Source organism: Nilaparvata lugens, chromosome 6 (assembly GCF_014356525.2).
Source record: "Nilaparvata lugens isolate BPH chromosome 6, ASM1435652v1, whole genome shotgun sequence".
In the NCBI taxonomy this organism is placed as follows: domain Eukaryota; kingdom Metazoa; phylum Arthropoda; class Insecta; order Hemiptera; family Delphacidae; genus Nilaparvata; species Nilaparvata lugens.
In genome coordinates this window covers 40224831-40244130 of record NC_052509.1, presented here as the reverse complement: position 1 = coordinate 40244130, position 19300 = coordinate 40224831, and the positions used below count along the sequence as shown (strand labels likewise).

The following is a 19300-nucleotide window of genomic DNA, read 5'->3' as shown; positions in this document are numbered from 1 at the left end:
TAGGAGTCTCCAGAGTATTTAGCCCTAATTTGTATCATCCTCCAACTTATATTATTATAGAAAGTAACATTTTCTTTCATGAACTTTGGATTATCCGCTCTGTGTATACTTGAAAAACAGAACCATATAAATTTGGACATTCCACTACCGGTATCACTGAACATCTCACTCGCTATTACCATAGAGTAAATATATTCAACTATTAACCTGGATTATTTGTGTCTGCTAACACTTCCTACATTATGCTTATTGAATTCTAAGTTAACGTATGTTTGAATTACACAGGTAACAGAAGCTTATGGAAATGTGCATGTGCCAGAGGAAGGCCAACTGGTGCATGGATTGTTCATTGATGCAGGTCGATTCGATGTTGAAAAAATGCTGCTTGTTGATCCGAAGCCAGGTTTGCAACTAAATCTCTTCTACATTCAATTTCTACAGATTAATTAACTGCTGCTATTCATTTCTCCTATCACGAACAATCTTGGAAATGTATATTTAATATTGAATATATAATTATATATTTTCCACATTCTACATCTCTTTCACATTAGATAGATAGATAGATATATTTCTCGATCCATGAAACATCTATAGATGCATAAGATCACGTCAAAATATTAGAACACATACATAATAGAGTGAGTACAAGTCATATTATTATGCTTTTATGGTTTCAATGGTTTTTATAGCATTACAGGTCTATGCTGGATTCAGGCAGCTGAAAAAACTCGTCAACATGATAGAAGGGGTTTGCGCAGAGCCACGTATGTAGAGTTTTTTGAACTCTATGGTTCTCATGTCTCTAAACTTGAGGGGCAATTTATTAAATAGACGTCTACCCATTATCAGATGGCTGGACCTTAGCCTTTCCAGACGGACAAAAGGAATGTTGATGTCATGCCTATGTCGAGTATTGATCCCATGAACGTTCGATCTACATTGGAGCGTTTCCCTACACTTATGAGTGTGAACAAGGCTACTGAATATATTATAGAGATTCACTACCGTAAGAATGCCAAGCTCAACAAAAAGTGGCTTACAGTGGGCTAATCTATCAGCTCTACTCTCCATTAATAGGAGGTTATTAATACCTCTCCAATCCTGGTAGCATTACCCCAGAACACCAGGCCTTACCACAGAACTGACTGGAACAGAGCAAAATATGAAGATTTTACATATTCAAAAGACACACATGACATCAAACGCAGTAAGAGGAAGTTCACTCGAGACAACCTATCTAAAACCGTATCAATATGAGGAGCCCACGACAGATCGCTATCCACCGTCAGTCCAAGAAATCTGGCCTTATTAGAAATCGAGGGGTCGCTCACATATGGTCTTAAACTGAAGACAACTGTCTGTGTCTTGGCTTGGTTCAGTAGAAAACCATTAGCTGCAAACCAATCAGAAACCTGTGTCATTGCATTATTGGCCCCTTCACCAACTGTCAGAATATCACGACCAGTATTTATTAGAGTAGTGTCATCTGCATAAATATATGTATTGGCATCCACATTATAAGGTAAGTCATTTACAGCTTTAAAAAAAGCAGAGGCCCAAGAATGGAGCGCTGAGGAACTCCACATTCAACACTCACTGTAGGTGACCATTTACCATGAACCTCAACCGTCTGCTTCCTGTTACAAAGGTAGGAGCAAATCAAATTCAGAGCTGTACCCCGGATGCCGAAGAAATTCAGTTTCTCAATCAGAATCTTGTGACTGACACAATCAAATGCCCGACTCAAGTCACAAAAGGTACTCCAGGCGAAACCCCTCTTCTCAAATTCATGGGGTATATCCGTGACAAGAGCATCAATGGCATTGGTTGTTGATCTACCCCTACGAAAACCATATTGGGAGCCCGTGGAGATGCCCTTGTTCTCAAGAAAAAACTCAGCTGCTCCGAAACAATACACTCAAAAACCTTAGCCAAGACAGGGATGAGCGATATTGGCCGGTAGTCTGCTGGATCCTCTTTGTTACCCTTCTTGAAAATCGGACACACTCGGGCAATCTTGAGGAAATCCGGAAACACTCCTTCTCTGAAGCAGGCATTAATGCACACCGACAACGGCTTAGATTTCTTCAAATCAATTATTGTTTATTTCAATTCATAGACAAACAATACAGTTCAAGTGTAAACAACAGGCATTCGCACAAGACTGTTTTAAACCTTCATACAAAATTTAATAAGCAATGTTCAAGCTCCATTCATTTCGCCTTATCATGAAATAGGTGAATTAAAATAGGTCATGAAATATGCATTAAAATAGTACATAATTAGTGATTTATATATTGGCTACGGCATCAAACCATTTCTATTACACTTTTACTTGTCGATTTTCTCAATCAAATCGAAACGTTATGGAATAATTTGCAGGTGAACTGAATCCATTGCTGCCATGTATGCACTTGATCCCTGTAACTGAATTGAAAAACACAGAATCTCGATACGTGGCACCATTATACAAAACAGCGACGCGCGCAGGTGTGCTGAGTACGACAGGCCACAGCACCAACTTTGTAGTGCCTGTCCTACTCCCCACTGACAAGCCTCACAGCTATTGGATCATGAGGGGCACTGCTCTCCTTACTGGTATTGCCCAGTAGAAGCTATTGCAAATGGCTGTGGTAAGTTTTCAAGTAAACATTTATATACCAGTTACTGATATAAAAATATCAATAAAAAAGAATTTCCTGAAAATATCAATTTTTGAGAAAGTTATTCAATTTTCCAAAAATGATCAAAATTAACTCAACGAGCTATTTACAGTCTTTTTTTTTAATGGAAAAGTTCCTCAAAAATAAATATTTGAGACATTTTTTTCTGATCAATCAGTAATATCATTAATAATTTTTCTTTAAATTGTATGTATTTATCTCTTACCGAATTTGAAATTATCTGTCCCAAAATTTTAAACTTCAGACGCTTATTAATACAGACTCCGGTACCGTAGTGAATCGGGCGATTTTGAAATAACTGTTAAAAATCTATGAAGTCGTTTTAATTTATTTTTATTTTATTTATTCATTCATTGTACAGAACACTATAATCATAATATAGTTATGACATTGGAGGAAAAACTAGGCTGAGTCTGTACTATTTTTCTCCAAAAATTTTGATAGAATGTTTATGTTGTCCAAAGGTTAAGTTTATGGAATCACACACTGCTTCGTCACTTGATTTTCGGTTCAGGAATAATGATTTGAAAACTTTGAATTTTGAAGGTTGGCTTAAAACTTTAAATTAATGAATCATATATTACAAATAATGTCAAAACCCCATTATTTGTATCACTGTAATCTTCACAGAAAAGCATTATTATTTAATTTACAATATTATTCATTTCTTGAAAATTACGTCCTTCTCTCGCCTGGAGTTTCGTAATAAGCCTCCACGGCGAATGCACATTGTGGATTGCTCCAAATCTCCATCCATTGCCACTGAAATTCGTTGAATAACTGAATATTCATCGTTGACCTTCAACATTCGACTCTCACACCCACCCACCCCCACCTACAAGTTCTTCGCCAGCATTCCACCAGTACACTCCATTCGCTCTGACTCAGCTGATTCATTCTCAGCGCCTCCACGAATGTCAGGCAAGAGAAGAACGTCACCTAGCCGACGTAATTTTTAAGAATTGTACAATATTGTAAATTAAATAATAATCCTTTTTTATATAGATTACGGTGATACGAATAAAAGTTATGTTCATAACTTCATTGATTTTTAACATTAATTTCAAAATCGCCCGATTCACTGCCGGACTCTGTATCTCGAAAAGTAATTTTTGCTGGATTGCGAACCACCGGGAAGCGATTTTACAACTCAAATCATATTCAGAGGCGTTGGCTCAAGCGGTCAATACCGTGATAGTATACAGATCGATAAAGTTCGAAAAATATCACCAGTAGAAAGTTTTTTTCAGCCTGTTGCACATCCTTCTCCCTGTTTGCCGTCCAAGCGATTTCATATTCATAGCCTACTCGAAAGAAGAGGCGTTAGCACATATGCATATACAAAAGCATATACATTGCTTTCAAACGTACAGCTACACTTTATCAATAAATTCATAAATTCAAATTATTTTTGTAGTCTACACTAAACATTGTGTTGAGTAACAGATATAAGGCAGCCTGGCTGCCTTAGAGCTGAGACTGGCCAAAAAAAGTCAGTGAAGATATCCCGATTTCCCCTGATGCCCTAAACCAGTGCTTTGTTGATGTCACTGATGCCAATTTAGAGTTAGGCTCTGGCACTTCGCATGCTGACTTGCTGGAAAACTTTCCATTCAATGAGCACCATAAAATTGACAGAGCCTTCAAATGGAGAAAGGTCAGTGTTCAAACAGTTTCTGCAATTGTTACAGGGCTTACTAATTCACATAGTGAAGATGTCTTTGGTCTCAGCAATTATGCAGTGAAAAAACTCTCACTAGCCTTAGTTCTCTGACATATCTGATAAATTTTATCATGAGGAGCAGTACTTTTCCTGAATGTCTCAAGCTATCAAAAATCACACCCCATTTACAAAAAAGGTGATAAGAGCTGCCCAGAGAATTATCGTCCAATAGCTAGTGTCCCTATTTTTAGTAAAATAATTGAAGCATGTCTTTTTGAACAGGTCTATGAACACTTCACATCAAATGGTTTACTCTACCAACATCAATACGGACTCTACTGTTATGGCAGTGAAAAAGATAGTTGATGTAATACTAGAAAGCTTTGAAAAGAAGCATGTAGTTGTGACCTGTCTAGTAGATTTGAGTAGAGCTTTTGACACTATCTCGCATGATGTTTTCTTTAATAAATTGTCTTTCTATGGGATTTGCAATACTGAGCTACAATTGCTGAAGTCATATCTCCTAAACAGAAAACAAATGGTTGTGATCGGTAACTCCTCTTCCGAAATAATTTCGAGAATTATTTTTTTATTTTTAATAATTATTATGAATGTAACTGCGGCGGTACCACAGGGCTCAGTTTTGGGGCCTTTTCTGTTTCTGGTCTTTGTAAATGACTTCAGATATAATGTTCCATATTTAAGTGTATTATAACCTGATGACACGACTATTGTTGCTACAGACCCATTGATAGAAAGAGTAAGAAATGAACTTGATAATGCTCTGTCTACGGCCAGGACTTGGTATGTGGCCAATGGTCTAAAATTGAATGAATATAAAACTGAGATATTGTTTTTCTCCCTGAAAGACAAGCTGAGTAGTGGTCTGATTAAACCGGTCAAACGTCTTGAAATTCATATGGACTACAAGCTGAACTGGGACACACATATTGAGCACCTTTCAAAAAAATTATCTTGAATAATCTATTTATTGAGAAAACTGAGAAATTGCGCGTATTTAGACATATTCATATTGACCTATTTTGGGCTCTTCCACTCACATTTGAGTTAAGGAATCCGGCTATGGGGTATTTCCGTTCATTCAAAAATAGTGTTCCTATGGCAAAAAAAGCTCTTCCTAGGACTAACACAGAGAGATTCATGCAGGCCATATTTCCCTAATTTGGGTATACTAACCCTTCGATCTCTCTTCATTTATTCAAATTAAATTTACGTCAAGGAAAACTCAGACAAATTTTCTATTCATGAAGACTTCCATAGATACATGTAATACCAGGAACTTTAGAAACATTGTAGCACCACAAATAAGACTTACTAAAACTATGAGAAGCCATACTTACCAGCAGTATTTGTATAATAAACTGCCAGGAATCTGCCACTAAACAAATTTAAGATAGTTTTATACAGTTATCTGAAAAATAATGCCTTGAGGAATATCTGAATACCCAACTTGAATGTAATATAAATATGCTTTAGCATGTTAGATTTTCTATCCAATTGTGTGTACTTTTGAAATTATGAATTATCTGTTGCTCTTGTTGTAGCCTGATGGTTAATAAAATGAATCTTGAATCTTTAAAGTTGAGTTTCAAGTTATTAAAAATGTTGTGTAGAAAATCTTGATATTTATTATTTCCTCCATCTATGATGCAGTAATTTGAATGGGAACCGTATATTACTTTGTTAACAACTAAGGGCCGGTTTCCCAGCTCGGGATTCAGCTAAGTTCTAGCAGGACCTCCTAAATACCGGACCTGACCATACAAACAAGATGGCCGCCGTAGTTGGTTGACTAACTTACTGCCATCAGCTAGTTTTCAGCTCTCTCTAATAACTCATTACTTTTCAAAATTATTTCTAAGAATTTAAATGTTGTTCTTATTAAAAAAGAAATTATTTGATAGGGCAACTAGGCTTTATTTGTTCTCTTGCACATAGCATTCTCTTGCATGTGAATTCACATGCACATAGCTTATAATTATCGTTACTGTATTTTATTCTAGCCTAAGAATTCAATGTTTTCAATTTTCGCGACTTTACTTGCTTGGGCAACTGATTATTATTCTTTTGCCCAATACCGTACCTTTACACATGATTTGATTGTGTTGTAAGAAGGCTAATTTGGAAAAATTGTAGGGAAGGCACCATCACATAGTTTTACTTTTTTCTTGGAGCAGTCACATAATAAGAACCATCATCACACAAAAACTTGTCTTTTTTAATAAGGAGGTCCTGGGATTTAGGAGGTCCTGGTTCTAGACTTTAAACAGCTGGAGTCAGAAAATTGGCTTTCCGGAACGGGGCATAGTCGCAGTTTTTATGATAATCTTTATTTTCTCATTTCTATAATTAAAAACGAATTTTCCAGTTTTTCGAAATTTAATTTAAACGTGGACTGCGACTATGCCCCAATTCGAAAAGCCAATTATCTGACTCCAGCTGTTTAAAGTCTAGAACTTGACTAAATTCCGAGCTTGAAAACCGGCCCTAAGGCCCACCGCAGAGTAGACCTTTTTGTGCAACCGGGCCTATATAGTCTGTGTAAAATGAGTTGAGACTTGACCCTCCATCCGAAGAAATTACAGGTAGGGTTGCCAAATCGTGTAAAATTCCAACTTTCTCAAATTTTCCATTCAACGTCAGGATTGGATGTAGAATATCATCCCTGATAGCCTGGTAGTCGTAATGCTTAATAAATTCATATCAAATTAACGGGGAAAATGTCTCCTTTCTTTTGGTGTCTGAATCACTTTTATTCAACCTATTGTTATTTTTAATTACTTGATACGATTATGTTCGTCAATGTGGAGACATTTCGAGCAGAAAACATGAAATTTTCGACATAGAATTTTCGATGCTAGAAACTTTTTTGTTACAAGAGATAAGTAGGTGGTGAAAGCGAGAAAGTTTCTCAGAAATAATTGAAATTATTTTTCTAATTGTCAAACGTACACGGAAGAACGTATTTTGGCATCTGTTGAGTTTCAAAGTCAAGAATAGCGGCTGAATGGTGTGCCACCATATGCTATCAATAGCTGGGATCAACAAAAACAAACTACAGAACGATTGAAAAATTCAGCAACTGCAAGCCACATGATTATCCTATTATATTAAGCGAGCAATTTCTGTAAACTACAGAACGATTGAAAAATTCAGCAACTGCCAGCCACATGATTATCCTATTAAAGCGAGCAATTTCTGTATTTTTATATCTGGTTATTTATGTTCAACGGATCTCGAAAACGGCTTGAAAACGATTTTCACGAAATTTAGAACATAGTAGGTTTATGATATAAAAATTCGATTGCACTAGGTCTCATCCAATTCGAGAAAGTTGCAATTTTACACGAATTGGCAACCTTGTAATTTCTTCGGATGGAGGGCCTAGTCACAACTTATTTTATACAGACTATAAGTGAATGTTTCGAATAAGCAACTTTCATTAATATGGCCGTGTAATTTGTAAAATTATCAAGACTTATTCATTATTTCTGCAAATTTTCACTATGATGAAATAAGCTTAATTCAATCTTTACTTCAATAAAAATTTATTGTAGTATTAGTATAACATTCTCATGTTATCATCTTTTTTGTATTTCTTTCAGATTCTCCTGCGAAAACTGCAGTTTCATAATGGAAATCATTTTGTGTATTTTCTGAAATGTTCTCTCTGCTGTCATTATTTTTATAATTCTTTCATTTTTTGGAAAGTTGGTTATATTAGGTGGATTTTTGAAATATCAAATTCTTTTTCATATGTGTTTATTATTTATATCTACATTATTGCTGTAACTTTTGCAAATAATTATTTGAACTGGTAAAACCATGTATCAGTGTTGCAGTTATTTATACTATATATATTATATTATATAAATAAAACTTTTATAACAATTGTGTTCGATTTTATGGGTAAGAAATGTAGTTTTTATTCTCATGTACAATAAGGGTGATAATTGTAATTCTTAGAGTCTCGGCAGGTTTTCGATTATGAGCAGTGATTATAAATGGATAACACAGGTATGGTATACAATAGAAAATTAATTTAGTGCAGAGTTCAGAACTGTACCTTTTATAAGTAGAATTTGAAGCTACCGTAGCTGATAGGATGTAGGTGTAAAGATACAAAAGAAATATTATCATAAACTTTGAATTCTAAATATAGTATTATGTATTATTTTATTAGGTTACAATTATAATAGTATATATTTGTACAATAATCATTTTCCAACAAAAAAAAATGAAATTTGGAAAAATAATTGTGTCTAGGTTTGGGTATAATCATTGGATTGTTGTGTGTTTCGATACCGTGTAGTGAACTTGCATGGAAAAAGGTCAGTGTGTGTGTGTGTGTGTGTGTGTGTGTGTGTGTGTGTGTGTGTGTGTGTGTGTGTGTGTGTGTGTGTGTGTGTGTGTGTGTGTGTGTGTGTGTGTGTGTGTGTGTTGTGTGTGTGTGTGTTTGAAACAAAAGTTTTAACATAAGTTAATAACATTTTCTTTTGGCTGCTAGTTTTCAACAGAAGTTAATAACTTTGTCACATGTTTTGCCTGCAGCTGTAGTTATTAGGGAACAGCTGCAGTTGTAGGGTAGGGATGCTGGGCGAGGGGGTTGCGGGGAAGTAACCTGTTATCAACAAAAGTTACCGACTCTCCATGGATAACATAAATCTTGTTAATAAGGAATTTTCTGTTTAAAACACGAGTTATCAACTTTTTTCAAGATATTTTTTTTCGATTCAGTCAAGTTGACAACTTTTTATTAATAACTCATGTTATCAACTCCGGTGTAAACGCAACTCAACATAATGTTATTAAGTTCTGTAAAAGTCTGTGCAAAGGCTGAAAATAAACTTTCTACTCGTGATATTTTTCAAAGTTTTTCGATTTGTAATATCATCAAGCTATCAAAATGAAAAAATTTTCTCAGGAAATTTTTTTTTCGATCATTAGTTTTGGGGATATGAGCGCCTAAAGTTCAAATTTTTGGGATAGAACATTTCAAATTCGCTAAGAGATAAATCCATGAGATTTAGAAGATTGATTCTTTATGGTATTGCTGATATAGTAAAATATCAATTTTCTGAAAATATCAATTTTTAAGATAGTTATTCAATTTACTAAAAATAACCAAAAATACTTTTAGTTGAGTAATTTTAGGTTATTTTTGATAAATTGGATAACTTTTTCAAAAATTGATATTTTTAGAAAATGTTTGTTTTAATAGATCAACAATACCATGAAGAATCCATCCTTTAAATCTCATGGATTTATTATCTTACCGAATTTGAAATGTTCTGTCCCAAAAATTCGAACTTCAGGCGCTCATATCTCAATAAGTAATGATCGGAAAAAAAACATTTTTATGAGAAAACTTTTTCATGTTGATAGCTTGATAATATACAAATCGAAAAACTTTGAAAAATATCACGAGTAAAAAATTTTGTTTTTAGCCTTTGCGCAGCCTTAACATCAGTTGATAACAAAAATGTTAAAAACTTGTGTTATCTACTCCGGTGTAAATGCAGCTTTAATCCTTATAGATTCCATTAGATTGAACATAACTTATCATACATATCATGAACATATGTGTTTGTCAAGTTCCGTTCAATCTAATAGAATCTATGAGGATTAAGTTATTAACATTTTGTTAATAACTTTGGTGTAAACCCAGCTATTGTTTCTCTATGGTAATAGGCTATATCAAATAATAAATATATTATTTTTGCAATAATTACTATAACCTACTATTAGCTATAACTATATGAAAAATTACTAATATCTACTGATACTATTCTGATACTGATACTATTATAATAATATATGGTTAAAAGAATTTATCTTTTTTCTACCTGTATGAACTAGTGACCCACTGTGTCGAATTACTCGTTCAAGAACTGTTGCATTGTAATCTTTGAAACCCGCAACTTTTAATTATACATAGTTAATAGGCTAGTTTAAGCTACCGTATGTTATCTTTTTGCATAAATCACATGTGCTTCCCCGTTCACTCCTTTCACTTACTTAAAATAGTGCAGTCAACAAAAGATAATAGAGGGAAAAGTTTGGAACACAATTTTCAACTCCACAGCTCTTTTAAGGATACCGTAGTTAGAGGAATAACATATCAAAAGTCCTCACCCCTACCCCCTGTGCTAATGGGGTGGGGGTGGTTTGAAAGTACCGTTTTCTCATTTTTCGCTTATATCTCGGAAACTATGCATCTTATGAATATCTGTATTCTGTGCAAAATTGAAGCTTACAAAATTACCAACAAGTTTTGTCATACAAAAAACGGACGACTTTGTCCTTCAGTAAGTCAAAAGTTAGAACTCGCTAACGCTAGTTCAATAATTATTTTATACAAAACCACTATAAATGAACAAAACATATTATTTACTAAGCTTAATTTATCATCTACCTAGGTCTCTATCTAGGGAAACCAAACTGAACATTTACAAAACGCTGATCCGACCAATAATCACCTATGGCTATTTTGTTTTTCAAAAAAGATGTATTTTCTTTTTTGGTGGAAGGGGCATTTTATAGTGTTGGCGAGTTCTTTGATAATGGAACCTTACAATAATATAAGAAATTACTCATACTTTAAATGATTGATGTAGTAGCCTACTGTATGGCATATATGTTTTATGTTCTATGTTTTGATTTTATTTTTGACGATATACTATTTGATACAGTCAACTTTTTGTACAACAATGTGTAAATAAAGAATTTGATTTGATTTAAATAAAATAGGAGTCAAAGGGTCAGAATTAACGATACGTTGAGTGAACCCGGGGACATTACCATAGGTATTCCTCAAGGATCAGTGTTATCAAGTACTTTATTCCTGGTCTTTATTAACGATTTGACGGATGGTGACTTACAGGGAAAGATTACATCTTTTGCAGACGATACAGTTATATTTTATTCGGCCAAAACAAATCAAGAACTTAAAAATAAATTATAAATGGATCTTAAGCACCTTAGGTGGTGGTTTTGCGAGAATAAATTAACTATCAACACAGACAAATCTATTATAATACAATTTAATCTACAAAACACGGATCAGGAGTTAACTAGTATTTACTTCCATAAATTAGATTGTGCGCAACAGGTGAATAATATATTGTGTAACTGTGAAACAATAAAACAAGCACGTACAGTTAAGTATCTGGGCCTCATATTGGATAGTAGGCTCACTTGGTCAGATCATGTACAGAAGATAAAAAATGAGTTATTTGTATACTGTCACGTTATTCTTTATATTTAAATAACGATTAGCCTCCTGCTTGGCATCAGTCGGTAAAGCATGAGATTTGATATAATTATATAATTAGGTCGTGGTTTTCTAATAGTATTCAGTCTTAAAAAATCTTGATAGGCCTAGATATGGCTTCTCCTATAACTCTTGTAATTCAATAAAAAATAAATATATATATAACTATGATACTTATACAATAGTGTTGAGGAATAATAAATAAATTGCACACCATAAACGTTTCATACATATATTACACAAATAATGCAAAAAAATAAATCGAGGCAAAAAATATATATAGAGCGATAAAAAATATAATATAAAAATAGAACAATAATTGAAATCAATAAAATATCACAGGCTAAACTTTATATTCTAGATTTATGGCACGAATCATTACCATGTGCCTTTATCTTAAAATCATATGCATTCTGTTGCATGTAGCTGCGATATGCGCTTGCTAATACTTGTCGACTTGGACAATTCAATTAAAAATGTGTGCTTTAAGATCAGCTTGATAAATTAGCCACTAATAATCCAAATATATATATAATTAAAATCTCTAGTACTGAGCAGATTTCTTTATATCGAATATATATTTTTATCTCAGGGTGCAAGCTTCGGCACCTGACGGAATAGGTAGAGCCATTCATCTAGTGAATTAGAGCTATAATACACTATCGCAAATTATACTGCAAAAAAATTAAATATCATATGCATATGTTTTAATAGCCTAGATTTTGTACTTCTTGATTTAATAGAAATTTCTGAAATATTGATCTATATTTTTCTTTCAATGAAATACCTTTAATACTAATTTTACTTGCGCAAGTATTACTCTTATTAATTTCTTAATTTATAATAAAAACCCTTTCGACGAGCTAGCTTTGATTATTAGATTAATTCGAAGCACTAGGGCGCCCATCACTAATTCAATTTATCACTCACGTGTCGAAAATCTTCTTGTAAGCCGCCGATGTCGATCCAACTCCATGTGGTCCGGGAATATGGTAGCCGGAATCGTCTCCTCCAAGGGGTTATAAATTTATTTAAAATGAAAATGACTTCTGCTTCACAATAGCATCACGAAGTCTTTTAAGAAATTTAATAATTTGATTTAACTTAACTTTTACAAAATCATTAGTAAGGTACTACGCTCTAAAATATTGGGGTCCTCTTATGGTGGCATTTGGCTGGCGAGTGCTGGTTCTCCTTTCTCAAGTTTTACAGATCCTATTTCCGACTTTCAAATTAGCATAAAATTTAAATATCTTAGTCCTCCGCCATTTAGGTTCAAATAGATCTTACAAAAAATACCAAAATATTACTTAGATTGTATGATTAATAATTCTTTGCTTTCGAGCCATATTGATAACATAGACTATATAACAATTCAACATAGATTCCGAACATTTATAGAAATATATATAATATTTTTGAATTGGCCTACAATTGCCGCCTATTAACTGCCGTTTTACTATTGGTGCATGCAAATTTTATTCGGTATTCATGCGCCTGGTACCTCTTATTTCCTGAATACATTAAATTATTTTTATTTGGTTTTTTATTTATGCTCTTTACATGCTAGCTAATATTCTATACATTAATATTAATTCCATGCTACTTAATAATTAGCCACGTGATCAGGTGTTTTTTCACATTGCACACCATCTGATTGCAATAAAGCTCTGCCAAGGGGTTTTGGTCAGATTCTACGTTTCTCGGTTTGATCGATCTCTAGGTCACCGATCCGTGAATACATGTACATAACCTCAATCTTCAAATATTTTATATAATAATCTATTTATGAGCAATAAAATTCCTTCAAATCCTTTTTAGGTTTTTTGTACCATTTAGCCAGAACAAGCTGATGCTATCTAATCTTAGTTATTATCTATTTGGCGATATTAGCCAGTTACTTTATTTTCAGACCTATTACTGTTTCTGTTAGGAATTTTTATCTACCCAAATTTAATACTTTACACGCGCCCCTGGGTTGAATTCAAAATATTTGAGAATCATAATGTTTTAATGAAAACCCACCCTTCAATACATCGATATACACTATACTTTATTTATAAATTATACTCTCATACTTCTATCACAGTTCGCAGACATATTTGCTGCATCTCCTTTATACCTTTATCAAATACAATAACAAATTCTCCTCCTCAACACACGTAAAATATCATAAATATAAACTTCTAAACGCACTCCTCCTGACAACACTTAAAACATAGTAATTTTTAAATTCGCCACTTGCAGGGCCGCCAACCTAACTACACACATTTCATAATTCTCATAAATGATTCCTTTTAGACAATAATTTCGATTCACAAACTTCTGGGCTTATATCTTATAGTATTTCTTAGGTCTTAATATAAATAATTTTTTATACATCAGGTACAATACTTTTCCTTGCTAATGGCTCTTTGGTTTTTTGGTAGCTTGTATTCACTTTAAGTCTTTTCAGGTAACAAACGTGGCATAATTAAAAGTAATAAATATAAAACATATAAATAAATATACCGACATTAATAAATATGATAAATAACAATAATAAATAACAATGATAAATAACAATTTTCGGGGTAACCATACTTTTTATAATCATATGTTTGCAGGCATTACATATTTGATTCAGGTGGCCTTGCCCAGCTGGTCACTGATTCTACAGAATTTGCTGTCGAATTTCATAATTAACCTAACTGCTGCATTTTTTTCTCTTTAAAGGTAATTTACAAATTTTAAATATACTATCCCCGCTTGTGTCCTTTTTTAGTGGATGTAGCTAATTTAATTACACATTTAAAAATTATTCTTTTTCTTATTGCAGGCTTCTAACGGCTGGAAGGAATTAAAACATTGGATTGTTGCCACGCGGTCCTATGCCAAGATTAAATTTATTAAGGAAGGTTAGTAATCGGTTTGATAATAATGTTTTCCTTGATTTCTTATCATATTTATTTTAAATTCTGTGATATTTCATGTAGAATTGTTGTAGTTTTCCCGTATCTTTTGACTTTCTGCTTGTAGCTATACTGCTGTAGGCCGTTTGGTTATCTGCTGTCCGGTTGTTTGTTGAGGCTGTCCTAATTGATAATTATTTTCATGAATATAAAACCCCGGTATCTTGTGTATTCTTTCAAACAATTCCTTACTTCATTTATGATAATTCCTTTTAATCCATTCTTTTTCCAATCAATCTGTACTCTTAACTCATCCTTCCTTTCATTATCATTTAATATTCTTGATTTCAGTTTGTCATAAATCATCATGCCCACAACAATAAACATTTTTATAATATTAACTTTCCAATTATCAAACATAGATTCATTTATCAATAATAATACAATATTTTCCATTATATCTGCAACACAGTCTTTTATCAATATCACAGCCATTATAACATACATTACACACCATAACAAAACATTTATCATCTTTTCAATAGCATAATATCCAGGTACTTCCATTTTATTGACATTATTCCTCATTTCTTTCACTCTTCTTAACCACCTTCCATTATTCATTAGTCTCAATAAGTAGTCCACTCCATTATTTTCCCGGCATAAATCCATAATAGTATTTCTATCAGTTCCGTTTCTGTCATATTCCTTTGGCCTATTTTTCCGGTCACATCGCTGATCATAGCCTTTAAAACGTATGTGCCGCGGATGCATGACGTCGGTCCCTTCCTCCTGGTGACGATCCGGTATCCTCCTTGGGCCTCTTGAAGCGTGCATGCGGCCGGTATGCGCGCGCGTGGTTCCTCCTTCGTCGCTTCTTCCGCCTCCGGGCCTTGCGATGCTGGTACCTTCGGTCATGTAGTCTGTCCTCCTCGTCCTGATGCCGGTCGGGTGTCCTCGGGCGCTTCCGTCTCCGGGCCTTGCGATGCATGTTCCTTTTGTCATGTAGTCCGTTCTCCTCGTCCTGATGCCGGTCGGGTGTCCTCGGTGGGGTCGGATGATGCACGGGTGCGGTGGCGGTCTCTTGATGCGCGAGTGTGACTTTCAAAGCGGGTAATATGGTGGCGGTCTCTTGATGTGCGGGCTGCTCTACCTGCGGTGATGGATCGTCGGCGGGGAATATAAGGCTCAAGAGGGGTTGATGCTTACAGGGCACTTTGAGTGCATGGTGGGCGGCGGTTTTTTGTGGTTGGATATTGGGGGTATCATATAGTCCTAGTTTATTAGCTGTAGTTTTCTGTATATCTGGTGGCGGGTCGTTGGGTGCTGGGTTCTGGGTTTTTTGTTGATTCAATCCTATTGCATGTGCTAATGTATAATTTGTGCTTACTTGTTGAGGTGGCGGTTTATAATTTCTGTTGTAATTGTTCTGAGTGTGATTATTATTTGAGTTTAATCGATCACGGCCATCATAGTGATTCCTTTTGTAGGTTTGCTGTGGATAATGGTTTGTTTGATGATTTTGAAAGCTTCTATTATTCCAATTATTTTGATTATGATCATAGCGGCGTTTAAATTGAGGGGCAGATCGGTAGCGATCATATGATACCGGTTCATAATTTTGGCTGTTATACTGATTAATTTTGAGTTATGTTGATTTTGTGCGTATCTCTGGTCTGAACGGTGGTTTGATATTGCCATCACAGACTGTATGCCATATAAATGATTTATCAGCTGTTTGCAATCAGTAATGGGTTGTGTGGCGAGTGCCATTCTAACTTGATACGGTAGCTTCTTTAAAATAATACTTGCTAATGCAGATTCATTAATGGGCTCGCTCAATTGAGAATTTTTAAACTGTAGGGCAGTGACGAAAGTGGTACATGCACCGTCTAAATTAGGGTTGAAATCGCATGATATAATGTCCGCTAGCACGTCCAACTGTTTACTTCTGCTCCAATACTGTTCCAGGAAGACAGCGACAAACTCATCCAATGATGTAAATTCATGGGCTCTACTCCGAAAGAACATCAGGGGTTCGCCAATCAATAAATTAGTCAAACGAAGACGCCAAAAATTCCAAGAGGTAGGTGCAAGAGTTTGTACTAATTTTATCTGATCAATGAATGGTTGAGGTTGCAAATGGCGATCAGTATTATCAAATTTTCCCAGTCCTTGTAATATACTATGTACGTTGAGGTTGTCTGTTTGAATCCCTTGAGGTCGTTGTTGAATATGATTTTCTAATGCTATTATTTTTTCCTGTGTTATCTGCCATTGACTATTATGTGTAATTTTATTTGCGTTTATTTCTTGATTTAATTGAGTCAGAGTGGATTTTTGAATTAGTAGAGTTCCGTTTAAAGCTTTACAGGTTTCTGTATTTTGATTGATGCTACCTTGCAGTTGGTTCATTTTTGTGGACATATTAATCTGTTTATTTTGTATTTCTTTAATACTGTTAATATTTTTGTCAACTGTAGTTGTAAGGTTTGATTGGCAACGGTAATTTGTTTGTGGATTTCTGGTGGCAATCGGCCTTAATGTTATTTGTTATATCCTGAATGGGTGTAGTGATTTGTGTGGTAGGTTATCTATCCTTTCATTGAGTTCACATGTAACCGTATCCAACCTTTCCGATAATCCTGCCGTAACTTTATCCTGACTTTCTTTTTGTAGGGTTATCATTGCTTTTAATTCTTCCCTATGATTCTCTACTTTAGTTTCAATATTATCCAACCGTTGTTCTACTGATTTTATAGCGCCTGCGGTCTCTTTCATGCCCTGTTCCACTGTTTGTTTATTTTCCTCTTTTACTGTAGCAATCTCTTTTTTAATCTCCTGCATCATATTATCCATTGTTTTTTGTAACATAATGTTGAAAGTACTGCTAGTTTGTTCCATTATTACCTTTTGAAGCGGATCTAACTCTGTGATTGAAAATATACTTTGTTTGCTCAGGTGTGACTCGGCCTCCGGCGATGCGGGTTCTGCAGGCTGCTCCTCGCCCCCTTCAAAGTTGATCTCTACTATCCGTTGATTCAATGGTGTGTCAGCGGCGTCGATTCGAGTGGATGATAGAGGTTGCAGACCTGGTGGATCGAAGACTATCGACCCGACGCTTCCTGGTTCCCTTTCTCGTGGCGTATTGGCATCTACCGTGGTGGGGTTTGATGTGCTTGGAGTCGACAAAGTGGGATCTGTGCAACCGCCGTACATATATGAAACTTCAGAGTTTGCGGGAGTGTGATTCATTATGTCAAATATGATAAATGCTAATTAAACAGTGATAAAAATGATAAGCGAAAATGCTTAAAAAAGAGACACAAACCGGGACTTACAGTGAAACAGTGATGTGTAAAGTGTTTGGATACTCATACAACAAGGTATTTATACTTAAGTTTTTTATAATGCTCTAGCGCCCCCAATGTTTTGTTTTAATTTATTCTTGGCTAGTTTACAGGCTGTGACTTATTTTCCAACCGGCTTAAACACATAATATATTTTTGACTAGAAAGTAATAGCAGTTTAGGCTTATAAAATATAATCTCTCTCTATAAACATGTATTTTTTTTTTTTTTTTTTTTTTTTACAGTACTAATAATCTATATTTTTCTTTCAATGAAATACCTTTAATACTAATTTTACTTGCGCAAGTATTACTCTTATTAATTTCTTAATTTATAATAAAAACCCTTTCGACGAGCTAGCTTTGATTATTAGATTAATTCGAAGCACTAGGGCGCCCATCACTAATTCAAATTTATCACTCACGTGTCGAAAATCTTCTTGTAAGCCGCCGATGTCGATCCAACTCCATGTGGTCCGGGAATATGGTAGCCGGAATCGTCTCCTCCAAGGGGTTATAAATTTAATTAAAAATGAAAATGACTTCTGCTTCACAATAGCATCACGAAGTCTTTTAAGAAATTTAATAATTTGATTTAACTTTAACTTTTACAAAATCATTAGTAAGGTACTACGCTCTAAAATATTTGGGGTCCTCTTATGGTGGCATTTGGCTGGCGAGTGCTGGTTCTCCTTTCTCAAGTTTTACAGATCCTATTTCCGACTTTCAAATTAGCATAAAATTTAAATATCTTAGTCCTCCGCCATTTAGGTTCAAATAGATCTTACAAAAATACCAAAATATTGCTTAGATTGTATGATTAATAATTTCTTTGCTTTCGAGCCATATTGATAACATAGACTATATAACAATTCAACATAGATTCCGAACATTTATAGAAATATATATAAATATTTTTGAATTGGCCTACAATTGCCGCCTATTAACTGCCGTTTTACTATTGGTGCATGCAAATTTTATTCGGTATTCATGCGCCTGGTACCTCTTATTTCCTGAATACATTAAATTATTTTTATTTGGTTTTTTATTTATGCTCTTTACATGCTAGCTAATATTCTATACATTAATATTAATTCCATGCTACCTAATAATTAGCCACGTGATCAGGTGTTTTTTCACATTGCACACCATCTGATTGCAATAAAGCTCTGCCAAGGGGTTTTGGTCAGATTCTACGTTTCTCGGTTTGATCGATCTCTAGGTCACCGATCCGTGAATACATGTACATAACCTCAATCTTCAAATATTTTATATAATAATCTATTTATGAGCAATAAAATTCCTTCAAATCCTTTTTAGGTTTTTTGTACCATTTAGCCAGAACAAGCTGATGCTATCTAATCTTAGTTATTATCTATTTGGCGATATTAGCCAGTTACTTTATTTTCAGACCTA

The 19300-nt window shown here is 34.5% G+C and overlaps 1 protein-coding gene across 1 annotated transcript in view; it reads left to right on the top strand.

Moving 5' to 3' along the window:
* Positions 1-8258, top strand: part of LOC111061278 (dynein heavy chain 6, axonemal-like) — a 182765-nt gene extending 174507 nt beyond the window's left edge. The window contains exons 70-72 of the mRNA XM_039430794.1: positions 286-403; positions 2386-2636; positions 7977-8258. Coding sequence (XP_039286728.1) covers positions 286-403; positions 2386-2615 — 348 coding nt within the window. The 3' untranslated portion in view covers positions 2616-2636; positions 7977-8258. The remainder of the gene's footprint in view (positions 1-285; positions 404-2385; positions 2637-7976) is intronic.
* Positions 8259-19300: the final 11042 nt, after the last annotated feature.